Source organism: Electrona antarctica, assembly GCF_951216825.1.
Source record: "Electrona antarctica genome assembly, chromosome: 19".
Classification (NCBI taxonomy): Eukaryota; Metazoa; Chordata; class Actinopteri; order Myctophiformes; family Myctophidae; genus Electrona; species Electrona antarctica.
The window spans coordinates 25,756,176-25,778,401 of record NC_136800.1 but is presented as its reverse complement, the minus strand read 5'-3'; the positions used below and the strand labels follow the sequence as shown (position 1 = coordinate 25,778,401).

Here is a 22,226-nt window from a genome sequence, read left to right as displayed (position 1 = left end):
TGTAATGGTGAATCCCCAACAGTACATTTTTAAAACAAACATTGAACTAAAAATAAACATTAAACCTGTATGGGAGGGGCTAGCGCCTATAAAAGAGAAAAAAATAACAGATAATGTTGTCCATGTAACTCCACTACAGCAGGTGTCGCTGTGTGCCTCCGCATCTCTGAAAAAAGAAGAGCATACGAGTGTTGTTGTAGCAGCGGCTAGGTTGTCAACAAACAGCAGCGGCTTATGATAAATCATAATATTCGCTCAATAATAATCAATGACAATAACTCGGCTGCTGTAGCATCATGTCTAAAGTAGACGTAGTAAAGATGTTTGTAAATCAGCGGTTAACCGCTGCTGTGCAGGAGATAGTGGAGGTTATAGAGAGAACTATGATACAATATGAAGAGGAAGTTATCAGCATGTACAACATGAAGAGAGGTACAGTATGTTTTATAATTATAATATATGTTCATGAATGATACATACGGTAGCCTACATGTGTAGCCTATGTGTGTATAAACACAATAAGCCATAGGCTATTTGGCGTTATCCTTTAGCATCCTTTTGTATCCTGTGCTGTTTTTGTATTTATTTTTTCTTTGCAAACTATATAGTACTCAATCAACCAACCAATCAATCAATGAGACATGAAGAGGAAGTTATCAACATGAAGAGATGTGGTGCGTGTGTCGTGTGTGCGTGCGCACGCGCGTGCGCTTGTGTGAATGCAATCGAGACAAACTTTATAATATATGGCTTTTTTGGATGCAATATAAATATGATCTAGACGTGGTTCTCAAATAAGAAGGGTCCGGCCGGGGAGCCCAGTCCTTGAGAAGTTCTGGGTATGTAACTCAGTGTACAGTGTACAACAGATGGGACCAAATGGACCCTTTTGGTAACTCCCCAGTAAAAGTCACTATTAAATATAGAAGCCCACAATCATTTTAACCACTTTATTCATTTATATGTTGGCCCTTGAAAAATAGCAGATCTACAAGCTTGTAGATCTGCTATGTTTGAGTGGTGTAAACCACTCCTACAACTGGCTTTGTTAGTTTACGTGTCTGTCCGTACCAAAACAATGTGCATGGTTGCTATGGTCACCCAGTTCACACGGGTGTGATTTCATTACGTCAGACATTACGTCAGACCACAGCTGATCAGTCTATATAAGACCTTACACCACTTTTTTTTAAATTTAAGATATATTTTTGGTGCTTTTCTGCCTTTATTGATAGTATCAATCAAGTGAGAGAGAGAAGGGGAGAGACATGCAGCAAAGGTCGTCATGAACGGGACTCGATGCGCTGTCAGGCCAAAGCCTATATGTGGCATGCGCCTGGACCACTTGGCCAGCGGGCACCCCTGCTATTCTTTTTAACTTTAAACTTGAAAGTATTGGAACCGCTGCCAAATACATATCAATTTGGGGGTACTTGACAAAAACGTTTGAGCACCACTGGCCTAATGCATATCAAGCTGGGGGTCTTTTAAATGAAATGAAAGTTCAGTGAGAATCACTGATCTAGAAACATAGTCATTTAATTAATTTTACACACACACACACACACACACACACACACACACACACACACACACACACACACACACACACACACACACACACACACACACACGTCGTTGATGATCAAAACATCTGTGTTGGTTCTCCAGGTGGCCACCAGACCCTTCAGAGACAAGTTCAGAACCTTCATCAGAACCACGAGTCTCCTCCCTGTGAGGACACCAAGGAGGTGGAGCACACAGAAGAACCTCCACAAATCAAAGCAGAACCAGGAGAAGATGAACAGTCCAGCCACCAGGCTGAGGACAGGGTTGGTCAGGTCCATGATCCAATCCTGACCAACGGTGAGCAGTTCAACCTGCATAATAATCTCCACTGGAACTGTACACAGAACCATAGTCGTAAACACTTCAATCGAAGCGCACGCATCCAATCCAGTTTTAAAGCAACAATCTGTACGCTTTAGATCTGTCATTTTCACTGTGTTTAAAGTGGGGGTTTTATGTTGTCTCTGTCGGTTGAAAAGCTCATATTTCCAAAACTTACTTTTCAGGAATCAAATTCTAAATTAACAAAAGTAGCAGATCTACAAGCTCATGCTTTTGTGTGCCGCTGTACTACATTTTACAAAAGAAAATACAAAAGAAAACACAAAAAGTGTCTAATATGGAGATAAGCAGTTTCTGCCCGACAGCAACGAAATATTGATCCAATGAAAAGTATTGTGACTGAATAATAACTACATTGGATGCATTGGAACTGCAGGTTCTTTTTAGTCCCATTTCCTGAAAAGAAACGGTTGGACATAATGATGTTTCAACCCGACAGCGACGCTATACATGTTTCATTCTCCCTCTTGTTCCCTCATAGGGAACAACGGTTGGCCGGAGACAGAGCAGCGACTGACCAGATGGCAGACGACAACCGAGGACAGCGACAGGGAACGGCACGAGGGCAACCAATCAGGAGCCAGCAATAGAGAACGCCACGAGGGCAACCAATCAGGAGCCAGCAATAGAGAACGCCACGAGGGCAACCAATCAGGAGTCAGCAGCGGCAACAGGGAACGCCATGAGAGCAGCCAATCGGGAACAGTAAACGAGCGTCATCCCTGGTCGTCTCCAGGCGCCCACATTGTCCTGACGATGGACAAGCAGGAAGTCTGGAGCATGTCGCGGCAAAGAGACGTGTACATGCGACGCTCTGTGAGTAGTATAGAGACCATAGAGACATCTGTTTGTACCAATGAAAAGTAGTAGTAAGATGCAGTAAGGGATTTGTTTTTGTTTGGTTAAATTTTTTTTGTTAATTTGCTCTATATTGTGATAGTAATCATTGCTAAGATAGTGTTCAGTAACAGGGGCCTCTGTAGCTCTTTAGTAAACAGAAGGAAAAATAAATCAGATTGGGAATGGGATACCAATTTCATCCAATGAGGAGAGAGGACTCTGAAAGTAACTGGAAGTGAATACACAAAGAAATTACCTGGAACACTATACATTTGAAGCTGATAAGTAGGTTCTTTGTCCTGGTTTGATGCAATTGGCAACCCACCTGAAATTAAAATGTATTTTCTGTTTATTAAATCAGGATATAGAGCTGGGCTTTGGGGAATAAGCAGAAAATAAATCGGAGATAAAAGCATTTTCATATTTATTTAGCGTTGGAGTGGACGGTCTTTATTATTTTTGGATCACGTGAGATGAGATGAGATGAGATGAGATGAAGGGAAATTGAAGCGCTACAACAGCATAATGTGACACATAAATCAAACTACCACCATAGGACCATATGCAAATTGGGGGAGGCAGTTCTTATGCATTTGCATTATAGAGTCTGATGGCAGTTGGCATGAAAGAGAGTATACCGCTCCGATGGCATTCTTGGGGGGAAGGTGAGCCTTCGACTGAAGGCTCAAGGTTCTGGGTGTAATCTTCTCTGGAAATCATAGCATCCAACCAAGGTTACACTACTAACAATGTATATGTCTCAAAAATGATATTGTTTGGTTTTGTTTGGCAGAATTCTGCGTCGGGCAGAGAGAAGATGGCTCGGTATCGAGCCAGGATCAACGCTGACCCCACCGCCAGGGAGGCGTATCTGGCTAAACGGCGTGAAAGGTATCCTGCCCGCTCACCCACCGTTTTTCCCCCTCTTTCCTTATTATTTAGCCATAATGTCTGACTGTACCACGTGCTGTTTAAAGTTTTGATTAATAAAGTATTGAATCAATCAATCAATCAATCAATCAATGACTCTGACCTCCTCAGATACCAGAAGAGAAAAGCCACCGGGCACAGAGACCATCTGTCAGTCAAGACCTTGAGCGCCGAGGCTCAAGAGAAGATCCGCCGGGAATGGAGGACCGCCCAGCGGAAACACAGAGAGAGGATGTCAATCACCTCTGTCCCAGACAGGAAGGACAGCCCACAGGAAGCGCAGACTGACAGGAAGTCGCTCTGCTCTGTGTCAGACAGGAAGAACCGCCCACGGGAAACACAGACAGACAGGATGTCAATCACCTCTGTCCAGGCCAGAAAGGACTGCCCACAGGAAATACAGACAGACTGGATGTCGCTCTGCTCTGTGTCAGACAGGAAGGACCACCCACAGGAAATACAGACAGACCGAATGTCGCTCTGCTCTGTGTCAGACAGGAAGGACCGCCCACAGGAAACACAGACAGACAGGATGTCACTTAGTTCTATGTCAGATTGGAACCTTTCAGTAAATACTTACAATGTATTTTAATAATCTTATGTATTGCAGTTCTATTACATTGTGTATGCTATAAGTCATATATTTTGGCTTCATGAATTATTTTTTGTTAAAAGGTTAAAGGGTTAGTTCAGATTGCCCGGGACCCAAACTAATGAAAATAGCAGATCTACAGATCATAATGCATCATAAACTCAGTGGAACAGCACATTTTAACTGCAATAACTCAGTCAGTTTATTATTAAAGTGTCTTTGTTATAAGTTGTTATGCATAATTATAAAAGTTGTATTAACCCTTATAAATGCATTATCAATGCAATTCTAATGCATTATAGACCCAACCTATAAGTATAGTGTTTCATGAGAATTAGAATGTGTTGTTCCGCTGAGCTTATAATGCATTACATACATGATTATATGCAAGGGATAATATACGAAACTAGAAAAAGTGCCCTTCTGGGCACAGGTCTCCACCAGGAGGATAGGAGTGTGTGTGTGTGATGTTTGGCAAAATGTTTAGGAGTAATATAATGGTGTGTGTGTGTGTGTGTGTGTGTGTGTGTGTGTGTGTGTGTGTGTGTGTGTGTGTGTGTGTGTGTGTGTGTGTGTGTGTGTGTGTGTGTGAGAGACACGGCTTGGCCTGTTGTAGCGCCACCATGAGGCTGATTTGAAAAAAAAGTGGCATTTCTTCCTCAGCCTAGTGGGAATATGCAAGCACAGTTTCACCGCAATTGGACGCTGCGTTGAGTAGTTGCGGCGATTTGTACAAAACGGGTACAAAGCGGGCTACTCCTGAAAAGTTTAGAAGCCAATCGTAGGCAATGAAGGTGGATTATGAGAAATCAAACAAACCCGTCTTGATCACATGACTATGGAGAGCATGTGTACCGATTTGCTTGAAATTTGGATAACATCTGAAGGAGTAATATTAGAAAATGTGTTTTACATATGTCGGCCTCCTGGTGGCGCTATAAAGAGCAGATGTGAAAAATTCCAGGCAAAGGTTTTTCCTTGGCCTCTAGGGAGTTGGCAAACAAAGTTATCCACAAATCCGTGCAGTTGGAGGTAAAAACCCTTTTTGGCCAGTTATAGCGCCACCATGAGGCTGAGTTGAAAATGTTCACGTGGCATTTCTTCCTCGGCCTAGTGGGAATGTACGTGCGCAATTTCACGGAAATCACATGATGTGTTCATGATTTGCAGCATTTTGTTTGAAACTGAGCACTCCTGCGAACTTTGGAAGCCAATCTTAGCCAATCAGGATGGAGTCTGAGAAATCTGAAAGACCCGTTTCGTTGAATGGCTCTAGAGAGACTGTGTACCAATTTGCGTGATGTTTGGACAAAATCTGTAGGTGTACTGTCCAAAAACTTGTTTTGCACAAAGCGGCCTCCTGGTGGCGCTATAACAGGCCGTTCTGGAAATTGGGGGCAGAGGTTCATCGTTGGCATCCAGGGAGTGTGTGTGCACAATTTGGCATCGACCGGGTTAACGGTGCCGGAGATTAGCTGTTCACAGACGGACGGACACACGGACGGACGGACGGAGTGCAAAACATACTCTCCCCTCATGCCTTCGGCCTGGTGGAGACAATAACGCCCGACAGGATGATTAAACAGAGACGTAAAAGGCGTGAAAGTATAGGCCTATTCCATCACCTCAGAAAACAAGAAAGTGTTGATCAAATAGAATCAATTTTCGATTACTGTGTTGTATATTCCTCGCTTTCAACAACATTCTTGAGAGCAATGTTTAGCTGCCGGAAAATCACATTTTGTGTTTGTTTACAAGGCCGTCGTGTTGGATACGGCACAAAATCAAGCAGTGCAGATTGATATGAGCAGGTGCTCTGAGGCTTTGATTAGACAGGTCCGTTATAGAGCTGAGCGGTCATTATCAAGAAATAACACACTGCTGAATTCAGCGATTGGCCAATCAGATTCAAGTGTTCACAAGCCCTGTAATAAGCATTTATAACGCAAGTCTTATAAGTGAAATGATGATGCATAATTAGACCTGACCTTCAAGTAAGTGTTACCGAAATATGGTACGGTTGTAAGTTTTGTACTTTAAAATAACCAATAGTAAAATAGACCAGGGCCTTTTTTCATGAGTTGTGCTCATGTAATGTTTTTATTTAAAACTTAAATTAAAGTGAATTTTGTCAGTAATAAATTCCTCAATTAAGTTGAAACACTTGAAATATTTCTGTGACTTGCCGAGCTACTGGTACTCCTAATGTCGGAGTATTCTTGGTTGTGCACAGTGTTGCACGGCAAAAATAACAGATCTACAAGCTCTGTAGATCGGCTACTTTTGTTTGTCCAACACCAGTGTACAATCACTATGAATCAGGCTTCAGCTGGTAGAATGTGTAGGGTACATTTTACCTTTAATTGTGTTTAAAAATGTAGCATTTGCCGGGTCTGTAGAAATGTGATTTACTGTAGGCATGGGACCATATCAAACTTTCATGTTATTACCCATGGTGAATAACAATATTATTATTAATCATCAAAATGCTGACAGCTCTCCATGTTATTACCCTATGGTGAATAACACAATATCTTGATAATCATCAAAATATGCTGACAGCTCTTAAAGTAGTTCACCCAAAAATGGAGGAGACCTTTTGAGTCTCATACTCCTCTGGTCATTAATGGTCTTAGGAATGCAGCAAAAACAAAACAAATCTCCATGAATTCAAGGTTTCATGGGGTGTATGATAGAATATAAATAAATAAGTATCTTTCTTTCCTTTAAGATTTAATGTTGTTAAGAATTACCTATTGCATAGAACATAAATTTGTATTTGTAGCTAGGCCTATCCAAGCTATCCTTGTTTTTATGAAGATCATTTTAGTGGAAAAACAAGACAGATTAAAGATGCGGTAAGTTCTTCTTCTTCTTCTTCGTTGTTAAATAGCTCTATATTGTAACACTAATCATTGCTGTAGATTAGAATATTTGTTCAGTTATTGCAGTTTATTCAGTCTAACAGGGGTCTCCCTGTCTATTCAGCTCTTATTTAGTCTGTCGCACCCTTAGGTCGCACCCACCACTATCTTTTATTTTGAAAAGACAAGGAACCCCGACCCAGAGTGATGCTGACCCCGGAACTAGTTCATTTCGCTTTAATGTAGAAGTGAAAAGATGCTGATGTTGTAGTTTGTGCGTGTGTTTGTGTTTACGAAACATTAGTACCGTTTATTAAAGCGTCATCATGTCCGCTAAGATGCACATGTTGAAGGTGGTGGTCAGCGAGAGGTTGACCCAGGTGGCAGAGGAGATCTGTTCCCTGGTGGAGAAGATCCTCCTGGAATATGAACAAGATCTATACCGAGAAATCACTCCACAAATGGACCTGCACTTACACACTACTACAACAGGTACACAAACCCTGCACTTTATTATGGATCGTCGTTGTATTGTTGTTGCTTTTAATATCCCCATGAAATATCTACATTGTTTGGTTATTTATTTATTTGTTCTTTCTTTTCTTTTTTTTTGCTGACATCGATTTGTGATCCATTTCCCATACCCACACTGGGTATGGGAATAATGTTAAATGTCAAATGTATGTACCCTTCCATGTTACAGCTGCAAATATTAATTATTATTAATAATCAGAATAATAATGCATTTTTATGGCAAATAGCCTATATCTACAAGCTCATAGTGCATTGTGATTCTGTTATGAGCTCTTAGATCTGTTAAAAAATGGCTATAATGACGAGGAGGAAAAAAACTATACTAATATTATAGAAGACGACGAAAAAATTGTTGAATTTATCCCAGGATTTGCCTTCTCAAGTCCTTTTCGATGTCGTCGACCCCCACTAAATCAGTCATGAACAATGAGGTACATTGTTAGCATCCGGCCTGTCATTGTACGTACAATCGTACATACAGTAACATCTCACACATTTAACTCTGGAGCATCCATTCTGAGGACACTACTGTACTGAGTCTGAGACAGACAGTACTCTGTAGTTTTCACGGATATAGTCAATACCGTACTAACAGTATGCATCAGTACAGTATCCACATATAGGGTGACAGTGAGGGAAGAATAAACAGTAGAATACAGTATCCATGCAGCACATTTACAATATTAATACTCTGGCAACTGAATGTCCCCTGTGGGATCAATAAATAATACATATCTAATACATCTAATCAATCTATCTATCTTCAACGAGGACCCCTTGGCTGAGAATGCGATTAAGCAGGGACCCCCCCCCCCCCCCCCCCCCCCACTACTACATAGTGTATATAATTGTGTTGCAGATTAAACCTTTTCATAGATTTCATAGATGGCTTCATAGACTATGAGTGTTGTCAACCAAATTCTGCTGCACTCGCCTGCGTCAACCACTGGAAAGACGTGATATAGAGGATGGCCGGACACAAAGAAGAAGAAGAAGTGTTGTGTGAATTAATGAACAGTTTTGTTTATTTCATTTCATTTAAATACTTCAACCCTAAATTCTAAGTAAACTTGAACCTTTGGCTCTGTACTTTGTTTGTGTCATTTTCCCCTGCTGTTTGTCTTCAAGGTTTCAAAGTTTGTTCAACCTGTTTAAGTGTTTATGTTGTTGATTTTTTTTATATTGTTGCTCCTCTGCAGACATGTCGCTACAGCGTTTCACAGGGATGGTTCTAGAAGAATCATGTGATGATTCACCCAAACAGAACCACGACATCAGTGACCCAGAAGACGCGCTCCCCAGACCAGAACCGTCCATCAAAGAGGAACAGGAGGATGAATGGAGTGCTGGATCTGAAGACTCTGAACCTCAGCGTACGTAGGACTGCACAATGTTTGGTTTTAACATCGACATTAGCCGCAAACAACTTAGACAAAGAAGCTACACCATCCTCTAAGTTGCAATTTCTTCCATTGACAGCCCCATTCATCAAACATCATAGTTCAATCTGATTGTAATTCAATCATTAAGACCTGAGGCCAATTCTACTAATGCCTTCTAAATCAGTAGTTCTCACACTTTCAAAAATGTTTAAAAAAAATCCCCATGGTCCCCTGATGGAGGGGAATTGGTTGGAATAACGTGTTCCTTCCACACGCTACGTCCACCTGGGGAAACTCCCCCCTGTCAGGTGATAAAAGGATTGAAGGAAGCATGAGGTCAGCTCAGGGCTCTCCACAGGTTGGCAGAGGGAGAGTAGCATCCAATATCACAGCTAAGTAAAACAAATTGCAGATGTACAAGCTTGCCGAGTGCCACACACATAATCCACCATTTTCATGTTGTGAGCAACTTTCTTTTCTTTACAAATTTTCTTGAGGAAAAACAATACATTAATTCTCTTTCAAAAATACAATGGGTTTGTATAGGAATAGGAAGGGGGCGGGGTAGCTAAAATGAATATCAAATATCAAAATACTGAATCAAGCTACTTAACAGCAGTCAGGGGGTGTTCACATAAGCCTAAGTAGACAATGAAAGTTTTTTTTAAAAAGTGAAATATCCCTTTAATGGGTTAAATGCCATAGTGATTTATTGGTAACTGGTCTTGCCGGAACATTCTGCCTCCTCATAGCTGTCATGTTGAGTCAATCACAGCATTGAACAACTGTTCTATGAAGTCTCCATAAATCAAGTTTAGATATCTGCATATATCTGCTGAAATGATGTACTGTAACTACATATTTTCTATATAAGAGAAAGCGATTGCACATCAACATGGGGTTTCTCAGTGGAGTGCTGGACCCAAAATCCAGTACAGTATACATATCAAAAGTAGGAATTGAAAAAAAATCCCATAAACGAACATGGTTCGTTAACTTTGTTTATTAGGGTGTGCAAATAGAAAAAAATGGAAATGTGAGTACTTTGTCCTCCATTGATTCGAAATTTTGGATGAGCTACCTTTTGGGGATTTCTTCAATTCCTATGTTTGATATGTACACTTCTTTTCTATATCGCAATATATTGCAAAAACAAACCGCCCATAAATATCGCCATGTCGTTTCAGCTCCTCCTCAGAGACATGGGAAGGACGCAGAGGTCATTAAGTTCATCTACAGTCCAGCCTGCAAGAGCGAGCAGCTTAACACAGACCCCGCGACCCTCCCCGCCACCGAGACGCAACGCACCACACCGCCACCGGAGGACGCTGTTCCCTGCACCTCTTCGGAGCCATACGGTGCCTCGGTTACAGCTGTGCTCTGCCTCCCCGCCGACTTCCAAACCTTCACAGAGGTACGACTGTCACTAATCAAGTCAAATCAATGAAATCAAATTCTTTATAGAGTAGACTAGAGCAGTGATTCCTAACACAAAGTATAATAATGTTTACAGTTACACCATGGGTCTTCAACAGGGGGGCTGGGACCTCTAGGCGGTTACAGAGTTCAAATAGGATTATTTTGGGGGGGTCCTCAGTTAAAAAAATATTATTTTGGGGGATTCTCAGTTCAAAAATATAATAATTTTTAGTCCACATGCCAGAATGTGAACCCAGGCATGTTGAGTACACCAAAGTGTTATGTTGAAGTATGAAATGTTGAGTATGGGTCCCCAGCATGTAGAAACTGCCGGATGCTAACTTGCATATGTTGAGCAATTTTCATAATTGGCACAATATGTGACCATACCATTAACAACCTATAGAAGGCAAACATTTCAAAATTTCATCATGCTTTATGTAGCATGTGACATGTCAATCTAGGGGGTTTTCATGATGCTGACATATGTGACATATGCAAGTTAGCATCTGGCAGTTTCTACATGTTGGGGACCCATACTCAACATTTCTAACATAAAACCTTGGTGTACTCAACATGTCCAGGCTCACAATGGGGCTCTATGGGCTGGCAAGTAGACTATTTTGGGGGTCGCGGCCTGAAAAGTTTGAGAACCAGTGCTATAGGTGTGGAAATGGGATAAAATGTGGTGGGAAACTTATGGAAAGGTTTTGAAAAGTAATTGTTAGGAATGTGTGACTACAAATGGTCAACTGACGTGTCATGCTGGTGACAGCCCTACATGGACGCGGAGGCGGAGCTAGCGGCGGACGGCAGTGTGGCGGCGCCGTGTCTGTGCAAGGTGTGTGGCATGTCGTTCAGCTACCGCGGCTCTCTGATGAACCACGCCGAGGTCCACGCCGACGACCAACACTGCGTGTGCGGCATCTGTGGCAAACTGCTGCCCACCAGGTCAGTACATCTGTGGCAAACTGCTGCCCACCAGGTCAGTACATCTGTGGCAAACTGCTGCCCACCAGGTCAGTTAATCTGTGGCAAACTGCTGCCCACCAGGTCAGTGTCATCTGTGGCAAACTGCTGCCCACCAGGTCAGTGTCATCTGTGGCAAACTACTGCCCACCAGGTCAGTGTCATCTGTGGCAAACTGCTGCCCACCAGGTCAGTACATCTGTGGCAAACTGCTGCCCACCAGGTCAGTTCATCTGTGGCAAACTGCTGCCCACCAGGTCCAGTACATCTGTGGCAAACTGCTGCCCACCAGGTCCAGTACATCTGTGGCAAGCTGAGTGCCCGCGACCGAAACTAGTGAAAATAGCAGATCTGCGTCGCATCGCTTTGCAAACTGAGATTAGATATATTTTTTAATGTATGGGATTTTTTATTTATTTCCTTTTTTTTTAATTTAAAACAAATCCTAAGAAAAAAAATATATATTTTTTTTAATTTAGGGGATTTTACTTGAGTCGTGACCATAAAAATGTGTCCCAACCCACTGTTGGGAAACAGTGATTTAGGCTATATAGAAACATCTACAGTAAATGTGACACTGATGCTGTCCCGAATTGAAGGGTATAAACTAGAGGTATACGTTACAACAGGTCTGTCGATTATAAAAAAAATATATATAATATATATTGATAATCAATCATTTAATAAGAGAATCGATAACCAATCAATTCCTGTTTTGTGCATGTCATTATTGGGGGAAGGTTTGAGGAGGGAGGGAGCCGATCTGCAAGCTCACAATGTAGATCTAAATTATATTTAAAAAATAGTTTGCTTTATTGCTCCCTTTGTTGTGTTCTATCCTTTTGAATACTTTATTTTAATATGCATTGTATCACCTTGTTTTTCAATCAAACCAGGGAGTGTCTGTTGGAGCACCTGCAGACGCATGTCAAAGTGCACGTGTGTGAGTACTGTGGGAAGACCTTCAGGAGACAGGTGGACCTGTCTGTCCACATGCGCTGTCACACTGGAGAGAAACCCTTCACCTGCAAGGTAAGACAGGCAGACAGACAGTCAATGACTATCTCTACTTGATGTTACAGTATGTCATTGACCTAAATGGCGTTATATCAACAAGGATAGGATGATTAAAAAAAGGTTATGTCTGTATTAGCCTTGATGACCGTCTTGATCCAATGCTATGTTTGTATCAGAAATGTCTTTGAGAACCAATGCCATAGATAACTGATACACGTTACATGAAGGCAGATCCTGAGATCCATCCACAGGAATGGATTGTATTTGGTTTTCATAGAGCCTTTGAGAGTAAGCTCTGGAGACACAGAACACATACAGCACACAGGGAAGTGTTGTTATTATGCCTTCGAGGAAATGGTTCTGCCAGTAAAGCATACTATTTTATTTCATGTTCTGTAACTCTAACTGTATGTTACATTCCCCTTTAGTTTAGGGGTGGTTAAAGGATTCAACAAGGCTGGAAAGTGAATTGTAATTTATTTGATGTCCTTCAATAAAAGGTATTTTACTTAAGAGTTCACAATCATGTGATTTACACACACGAGTCAACACTCTTTAGACAACCATGACTTTCTACTTGATGGGTAATTGAATTGGTTTCCAACCAAAGTATGTATAAATGGAGATATCTCAAGACATGACTTTAAACTTAACCTTACACAGACTTGAGCCCTGGCACAAATCAATAAACAATCAGAAATAGTCTTAACCTAACTTTAGTTACAACAACTTACCTGAAAGTTAATGTAATCTAACTACTCTCATCCTTTCAAAAATGGCGGTTACAAAAAGTTGGCGCCAGTAGCTCTACAAACAACAGATCAAATAAAGTCAAACTGCTTAACAGTAATCGGACAGGAATCAGCCAACCAACGGCTACCCTGAAACTCTTAATTTTAACAGTCTTCTAGCAAGTTTAACATTTACCTAAGAGAACATTAAAGTCCAGAAGGGTGTGTAGGTCAAGAACATGGTGACACCAAACTTTTGGGCATCAGCATTCAGACCACACACCCACCATCTCCATGGACAGTGTCTAACACACTGCCAATGCACACAGCTGATAGCAGTTCTTAAGTAGTGCCCAGGTGGACAGCTTTCTTCCGATGATTGGCTGAGCTTGATGAGAGGCGGCACGAAGCAGGTAGGTCTCCTCCCACACACGCAGGACCTGAGGCTGAGAGCTGAATCAGTACTATTCCCAGTACCCAATTACATACTTGAATCCCACAAGTATGTAACACTGTAGCTTTGCATTTCGTTGGGAAGAAACCTCTTATCTCCATATTCTAGCTGTTTGTGTATTGTTCGTAAATGAACGACCTACTTGATCACACAACAGCGTCACACAAAAGCATGACCCGCAAGTTTTGAGCTTGTATTTCTGCTGCTTTTGAATTTGAATCCTGAAAAGTAACAGTTTAGACATTATGTGGTTTTCCATCCGACAAAGGCGATTTGTATTGTGTATTACGTGTCGTTCTTTGCTTAGCTTGGAGCAGTGGTTTTCAACCCTTTTCATATCAAGGTCCATGATTTATTTGGCATTTGAGAGACTAGAGCGATGCAAGTTGGAAATCCATGCCCCACCCAGTTATTATGTTTGTGTCCCCTACCCGTTGTACCCGTGTCAGAGTACCCGTTCCACCCATCTGTCTGTGTCCCTTTTATGACCATATATGAAAATTTCTGTATCTGTGTCCTTTATTCCTATATGGAGTTCTGTGTCAGACATGACCAAATATGGAGTATTGTGATGTCAGAACAGGCCAGCTCCATATATGGAGCCTGGGCAGAGCCCGGGCAGAGGCCTTTTGTGAACGTGTGTGTCAAAGTAGTTGGGCCGAACGGTTCTCAAGTTACGTGCATTACACACAGACAGACAGACATGGTGCATTTATAGATATATAGATAGATTTAGCCTCTCAGACCCAAAACGTATAATATTCTGTTATCGTTTGATAAGATTTTTCCAAATGTATTCCATGCTGTATTGAATTATTGAAGTATTGAATTATGTGGTACCATAGATAGTTAAAGATAACAGGCAAGATCTAAATAACAATTCTTCTACATTCTCTAATTGTGTAGACTTCTTGTACATTTCGTAATCAGATGTTTAACAATAATTAACTTTAATTTTACACTCGATAGCTAAAGATCTGTAAGGGTCCATTTGGTTACCAACATTTAGCTGGGGACCACCCGGGACCCCAGGACCACTGGTGGTCCCCGGACCACTGTTTGGCGACCACCGGCTTAGTACATTTTCTTTTTGTCCTACAGGTGTGTGGGAAAGGTTTCAGCCGTAAGGGAAACATGGAGATCCACATGCGGACTCACACGGGAGAGAAGCCGTACCGCTGCAGCGTGTGTGGGAAATGCTTCAACATCGCATCATCCATGATCCGGCACTCACGTACTCACTCCGGAGAAAAACCCTACAGCTGCCAGTTCTGCTTCAAAGGCTTCACCAACAGGCACGTACTCGTAATAGTCTCGTCGCAATTATTTGAGATAATTGCAATTTCTTCTTTAGATAATTATGCAATTATGATGTGCATGATCGTCAGAATTCATCTGTATAAATTAATCTGTTGAAAGATATTCATACATTTTCAAACCTTTTCAAAGATAGTGGAAATACTTCCACTATTTCTTTAGAACATTTTGACTGTTTTGACCATAGTACTTTATTTATTTTTAATATTAAGTTATTTTATCTGCCTGTGCATCTTTTTTATTCACAAACCCTTAAAAGGCAAACAATAAGTGTAATTGTATCCTTTTTTTTAATCACACTTTTCATTCATTTCAATTCATAATTAAACAATTAAAGGGACAAGACACCCAAAATCACTTTTTCTTTGAGTTTAACAAAAATATTTGTGTCCTTTGTGATAGGGAGCAATGCTATAGTACAATTCTCTCATAGGTTTTTGGTTTCAGAGCGTTCTGCTATTTATGTAGCTAATTCTGTGTATTTCCATGTTTCTGGGTAGAAAATAAATATTTGCCGATACTCATTACTAGGGATGTCCCAATACACTTTTTTCGTTTCCGATCCGATCACACAATTTCTGTGTTAGCCAATACCGATACCTTACTTATTTTGAAGTCCACCGACCGGGAATAGTGTTTATAGCTATCTTGCTAGCTACCGGTATATATCTCGTGTTATGTTTGTTATGTCCCAACATTTCATTTACCTGCTATAGTGTCAACCCCTTACCCCTGTGTCGGATCGGTGGTTAGACTGGCATATCTGCCGATACCGATATGAACCGATATGACCAAATAAGGGCCGATCCGATACTTTTCCGATACTGATACAGTATCGGGACATCTCTACTCATTACATAATGTAATGTCACGTGTTCGATATTTTTCTGTAGCATGATGGTAGCGGCACTCCTTTTTAGTGACGTGGCGTCCGACAAACACTATAAGCTACCAGGAGAATATTGACTGCTAAATAAAGATTTGTGAGAGAGTATCGCGACTCACGATTGGGGCAAAACAATACGGGTATGCCAATCAGAAGCAGGATAGGGCGGGTCATGCCGCTCCAACCAGGAGGCTAAATCAATACACAGACCACACCACATGAATGAACAGTGAACAGGACGAGTGGACGAAGAGGGGAGAAAGGGAGACAGACTGAAAAAAAAAAAACTTGAATAATGGCAGAGGCAGAATGAGATTCGGATGTTTTTGTTTCCAGTGGCAGTGATGAAGATGACGACGTCCAGGAAGTCGATAACAATGCGTCCCCATGGCCGTATCTGGACAACTATATGCTTCTAGCAGAAACAAAGCGTAAAACATATGTGTTTAGGTGTTTGCTGTGCACGCCAAAAAACAAGCTGCTCTCCACTTCCAAGACGTCCAACACAAATTTAAGAACACACATTAAGGTGAGCTGATGAAAACTACGCTTTTACATAACCATTGTCAACTGCACTGTCCCCAAACAGCACAAAGGTGCTTTTGTCAACACTCAACAGCCAACTAATAGATAGCTGCCTGCTATTTTTCCACTGTATGCAGAAATTGAAATGATTAATATGGGGGTAGGGAAAAGAAAACGCATACATACAGTACATAGGGAAAAGATCATCTAGTGTAGCTGAGGGTTGATAATTCATATCTTGTGTATATATATTTTTTTAAATGCAGTCTAAATTGATCACAAGAAGCACATTTCACTTACAAAATTCGGTATAGGAATATTATTTTAAAATTTCAGTTTTGTTTGACATACACCTAATATTATCATTTGGTTAAATTATCATATGAACATTAATTCATGAATTTGATTATTTCAATTTATTTTGCGACTATATTATGATAGACTACATGTACCATATTGATAGTGAATACTCATGATATTGATTTCAACCATGATATCATACAGCCCTAGGACAGTGTTTCTCAACCTGAAGGTCAGGAGTCAAGGACCCTCAAGGGGGTCCCCACATGTGAGCCTGTAGATCTGCTATTTTGTCAATATTTAGGGGTCACGGCCTGAAAAGGTTGAGCACCACTGCCCTAGAACGGAGGAAAGACATCTAAAGTATTTTAGTTTTTGACCAGCAGCGTCTACAAAACCAGAGTAAAGTGGCATGGTGGTTGGCCAAAATGATTTGCTTGAAATGCATGTAGATATGGTCAGTTGGTCACAGTTGGTCACTTAAGAATGCGTCTAATATAGAATATCACTTTTCATACTTATTTCATTACTCATAAGTTATACAGTGTATAGACTATAGACTATAGAGTTTAATAAACTGATTTATTTTGCAGAGGAAGCACCCAGATAAAGTTGTCTTCATGGATAAGGAACGTGAGGATGCGAAGAAGAGGAAGGAATGAGAAGGAAGATGCTGTTCCTGTGAAACGAGGCCAGTGGTGGAATGTAACTAAGTACATTTACTTAAGTACTGTACTTGAGTAAATTTGTACTTTACTTAAGTATTTCCAATTTCCAATACTTTTACTTCTACTACCCCTATATACATTTCGGCCATTTGAAATGCCCAGCTAGTGCAGCTTGTGAACGACTCTTTAGTGTACAAAAAGACATTTTCCAACCACGAAAATACATTTTCCGGCCAAAAAGAAACCATCTTTCAGATGCAAACTTTGAAAAGCTTCTCTTGTGTCACCTCATGTAACATCAGGGTCTAGTAACTGTGAGGAGGAAACTTTGCTTTGTATATGTTCTGATTTGTGGAGTTTCATGCTCCATGTTAGTTATGTTTGTTCTGTTCTATTGATGTCCGTTCATGTAAAGATGAATTTTGCGAGACTGTTCTGTTTTGTGAGACAATTAAAATGTTTCTTGCACTTTTTTTCTTTGCCCAGGCTATTTTGATTTTGCTACTGTGGTTTGAGTTAAAAGTTGGCAGTAATTTATCCTGTGCTGAAAAGTCTCCATTCCAATAGTTGCTGTTGGGAGGAAACCACCTAACTCCACTTCTGAGGTTTTAGATCCCCCCGAATAATCAATGATATTGAACACCCTTTATGTCTGTGTGTTAGTTAAAAAATATTGAACCAATAAAGTATTAAAAAGGTGTGTGTGTGTGTGTGTGTGTGTGTGTGTGTGTGTGTGTGTGTGTGTGTGTGTGTGTGTGTGTGTGTGTGTGTAAATATGTTTATATTATATATAATATGTTTATTTTGGTTTATATTTGGTTTATGTACATGGCACCGCAAGGTACATTTAATACATGTAAATGTTATAAGAATGACACAAAAAGCCAGACAGGGCTAGGACTTGTTTCCAATCTCAGTTTGTTTTATAATAAACAATCAAACTAAGCATGTTTTCTTTTTTTTGGGTTGAAAGTTGTTCTTGATCATGAACTTGATTTAAAAAAAATGTATCTTGTAGTGTAGCTTGCTGCATTTCTCTGGGGATAGCTTCCGACTGTAGTTGAACTATATTTAATGGAGGGTAACTGGTAGCATAGCTTACTACATTTTCCAAGTAGCTTGCCCAACACTGAATAAGTGTCTCGCACAAATAGACGACCCATGAACTCGCTGTAGAATTGCATCCCAAACCTCCTTAGTTATCGACTCCCTCAAGTCCCCCTCCCAACGAGCTTTTACCGTATACAATCCAAAGATTCCAGGCGTAAACAACAAATTTCATCATTAATTCATGAGATTGCACACTTCAAAGGTGGTATTGTAGCTAAAGTGTCTATAGCAGAGTCGTCGGGTACATTTGAAGCAAAGCTGCAGACATGTATATATCTGAAAAAAATTCTAGGAAGTGTATATTTGTCTGAAAGTTGCTGGAAGGATGCAAAAACATTGTACAAGTCTTTAAAAGTATGAATACCAAGGCCTGACCAGGTTGAAAAAGCACCATTTACCAGAGAGGTAAAATGAAAAACACGATTAGCTGCTAATGAGGCATTAATAGAAAATGACTGTAGCCATAGAAGTGGCGCCTAAATTGGACCCACATTTTTAGAGATTTTTTGATGATAATTATTTTAGTGTACGGTACGGTATGTTAAAGCCTTCTATGACACCAGCCCAGCAGAGTTTGCCTCCATGACCAACCACGTTGGGAGGGGGTGGGATCAAAGGCTTCATATCCAATATTTGAGAATCTTTGAGAAAAGACCAATAATAAAACCGAAAGTTTAGCAAAGCCATTCTTCCAAGAGACGTGGTCTCTATAGGTACTGTTTACGTAACCTCAGCACTTTATTATACCAGATCAATTCAGAGATCTAATGTAATCTGGGATACATTTTCAAACCTGGAAATATTTCCACTATTTCTTTAGAAATGTAGATATTTTAAATTATTCAATTAACCTGTTTTGGCCATAGTACTATTTTGATGATTGCACAGTACATTCCTTATGTTATCTGCCCTGTGCATTTTTTTTATTCACAACAATAATTATATTTGAATTATAATTGAATCTTTTTATTTATTATTTTTGGTATTCAGACAGCCAGCAATGGGTAGAACGCTCCCAAAAAGAATTTAGTCTCTGTGACACATCTAGGGGCCACAATCTGCATTCAAAGATGTTCCTAGAAGCTTTGTTATTGGTCGAAAAAAACCTGGTCGCAATGACTAACCAATCAGGAAGCAGACAGGCAAATCGACCAATAACAAAGCTTCTAGGAAAATCTTTGAATGCAGATTGTGGCCCCTAGATGTGTCACGGAGACTACATTTTTTTAGGGAACGTTCTACCCATTGCTGGCTGTCTGAATACCAAAAAAATTAAAAGGTCAAATATTATTGCTTATAGCAGCTTTAATAATGAAACAATTAAGTAAAAATGTGTGATCGCGACAACTTTCTTGTCCCAACAGCTCGGACATGAAAATCCACATGCGGACGCACACGGGAGAGAAGCCCTACACCTGTCCTATATGCGGCAAAGGCTTTCCTCTGAGCACGCCGCTGAAATACCACATGAAGAACCACTCAGAGGACAGCCCCAACCGCTGCCAGCAGTGCCGCAAGTGTTTCGCCGACACCTACTCGCTGAGGAGGCACATGAAGAGCCACGGCAATGATGAGGCACGCAAAGAGTCGCCCTGACGCACGGAAGGAGTCGCCACATAGCTTGTGCGTCGACACGGGCGGTCGACGTCGAGCCGGTCCAGGACACGTGCGCAAAGGGTCGCGCCGAGAACAAACTGAGAGCAACGTCGAAGAGGTGTGACTTGTGAAGGGCCGCAACGGTGGCACGCCCGTCGCCCTGAGTCCCGTCGAGACGCGCGGAAAGTCACGCTGAGACACGTGAGTCATGTCAAGCCTTGGATATGCAAAGAGGCATGTCGAGCAGGACGCTTGAGGAATATGGTTGGGATCATAGACTGTAATAAATATGGACGAAGGGAGCCCCATTGGTTTTCTGCAGACCCATTTTGAAGCAACTGGAAACAAATGCCATTGGCTGGAAGGGCAGCGAGGGGGTGGGTCTTAACTCGGTAGAACCAGTGGAAGCACTCCTAGAAGCATACCCTACTTTATCATTAATTCATTCATTCAACGCATATCATGATAATTGAAAAATATAAATACGGTAGTATTTATGAAAATGTCTCCTAAGGTAATAAAATCAAGTGTAAAGTTTGGCCAAAACCTAAAGCCAGCATTCGGGAAAATAGCGCCATCTGCTGGGCCATTAATGAGAACTGCAGGAGAAACGGCTCTTCTTTATTGGTTTCTTTATTATTAAAAATCACACCCGTGTGAAGTGAGTGGTGCAACTCCGTGTGGGAGTCCCCGGGAGGTCCACATAACATCCAGGCCCCCAGGAACGCGCCCAGGGGGCCGGGCCGGTTCCGGCGTGCCGCCACGCATCTAAAACGGTTGAGAAATGAATGTACTGTACTGTCACTGTACTGTACTGTACTGGCACACCCGAAATCATCATATATACGGTTAATATGTGCGTGTGTGTGTTTGTGTTGTGTTAGGTTGCGCACAGGTGGTGAAAAACAACCATGCTGTTTTCGTGCTCAGACCCAGGCACCCAGGCAGGCACCCAGCCAGCCACACGCATAGCTCCGTAAGGGAGTGGTTGCACCACTCAAAAAAACATGATTCTTGCCACCTGGTTGGGATCATTTAGTTAAATGTTATGTAAAGTGTCCCATTCATTTTATACCATTTGTCCTTGCAGCCTCTCACCCTCAAGCACTTACCAGCTGACGTCACTTAAGTCAGTGAGGGTGCAGGGCGGACATTGGAATTGGGCCACTAGTGTCTCATTATTGGGCTGTGGACAGTTCAGGACCACTGACATCATCGATGAGGATTTCCAAGCTAATAGAAACTACAGCTTTTCCCTTCCTGCGAAGTTAGCATGCTGGAATAGAAGCCATTATTCTTGCATGATTAGAACATAGAAAAAAGTATGACATCTTGTTTAAAAGGACCAAACATTCCTGCCGTTGAAGTCACTGGTGGTAGCGGGTTTCTGAACTGTCCACAGCCCTCCTCTGAGACACAGTGTGAGTAGAAGTAGACAGAAACAGTGCCATCTGATTTATAATGAGCATTAGTGAGGACCAATTTACATGAAGATATGGTTGAAAGTGCTCCTTAAAAAGTAATGGGTCTTTTTTTCTTTTTTTTTAAAGGTGTATTATCTCAGTGTACTTGTTTACAAACTTAACATGGTCTACAAAATGTCAAACAAATGTCAGACATTTCGTAACATTTTACAACATGAAAAGCTCTGATCAAAATGACACATTGGAGGTTTGGGTGGTGGGATGTTTTTGTGTTTTATTTTTTTATTTTTTGGTTCATTTAAAAACGGATTATATTGCCTCCTGTTTGTCTATTTTAAAGACTGTTTTTTACTATGATATGCTTGTTACATAATAACAATAATACATGTATCTTCATACTTTGACTGTTGTGTGTCATTCGGTACAAGACTTGATGTTAATTGTAAAGTGAGATACATGCGTCACTCTCAAGTCTCAACACATTGCAATGCCACTTTTTCCCAGTTTTGTTGCTGGGGGTCCGGGACCTAGGCGGTCCTCAGAGTTAGTACAGCCACATTTTATTTTATTTACATTAACCACTTTGCATCCCTATTCTGGTGGGAACATTTACAAAAAAATAGGAACTCATTTACATGCTCACAATGTGTCGCAGTGCATGTAGATCTGCTATTTTTGGCGAAGAGGTTTCGTGGCGTAGAGGTGGGAAAGAGAAGAGACCAAGTACAAAGTTTACTAAGCATTGAAGGTTTAAGTG

At 41.1% G+C, this 22,226-nt stretch overlaps 2 protein-coding genes across 3 annotated transcripts; both read left to right on the top strand.

Annotated features, from left to right (window-relative positions):
* The first annotated feature begins 144 nt into the window (after positions 1–144).
* Positions 145–4,673, top strand: LOC306943431 (uncharacterized protein). Its single transcript, XM_079529749.1, has 5 exons — positions 145–432; positions 1,672–1,866; positions 2,393–2,727; positions 3,545–3,642; positions 3,793–4,673. Exons 1-5 carry the CDS (start codon positions 297–299, stop codon positions 4,271–4,273), a joined length of 1,245 nt encoding a protein of 414 aa, XP_079385875.1. The 5' UTR covers positions 145–296; the 3' UTR covers positions 4,274–4,673.
* A 2,678-nt stretch (positions 4,674–7,351) lies between these two features.
* Positions 7,352–21,826, top strand: LOC306943307 (uncharacterized protein). Of its 2 annotated transcripts, XM_079529547.1 has the most exons (8): positions 7,352–7,629; positions 8,871–9,044; positions 10,241–10,467; positions 11,248–11,423; positions 12,338–12,473; positions 14,745–14,938; positions 16,183–16,375; positions 17,265–18,012. In XM_079529547.1, the coding sequence occupies exons 1-8, from the start codon at positions 7,464–7,466 to the stop codon at positions 17,331–17,333; spliced, it is 1,335 nt and encodes a 444-aa protein (XP_079385673.1). In that variant the 5' UTR covers positions 7,352–7,463; the 3' UTR covers positions 17,334–18,012. The 2 variants fall into 2 exon arrangements, with proteins under 2 accessions (XP_079385673.1, XP_079385674.1); XM_079529548.1 differs by lacking the exons at positions 16,183–16,375; positions 17,265–18,012 and adding an exon at positions 19,814–21,826.
* Positions 21,827–22,226: the final 400 nt, after the last annotated feature.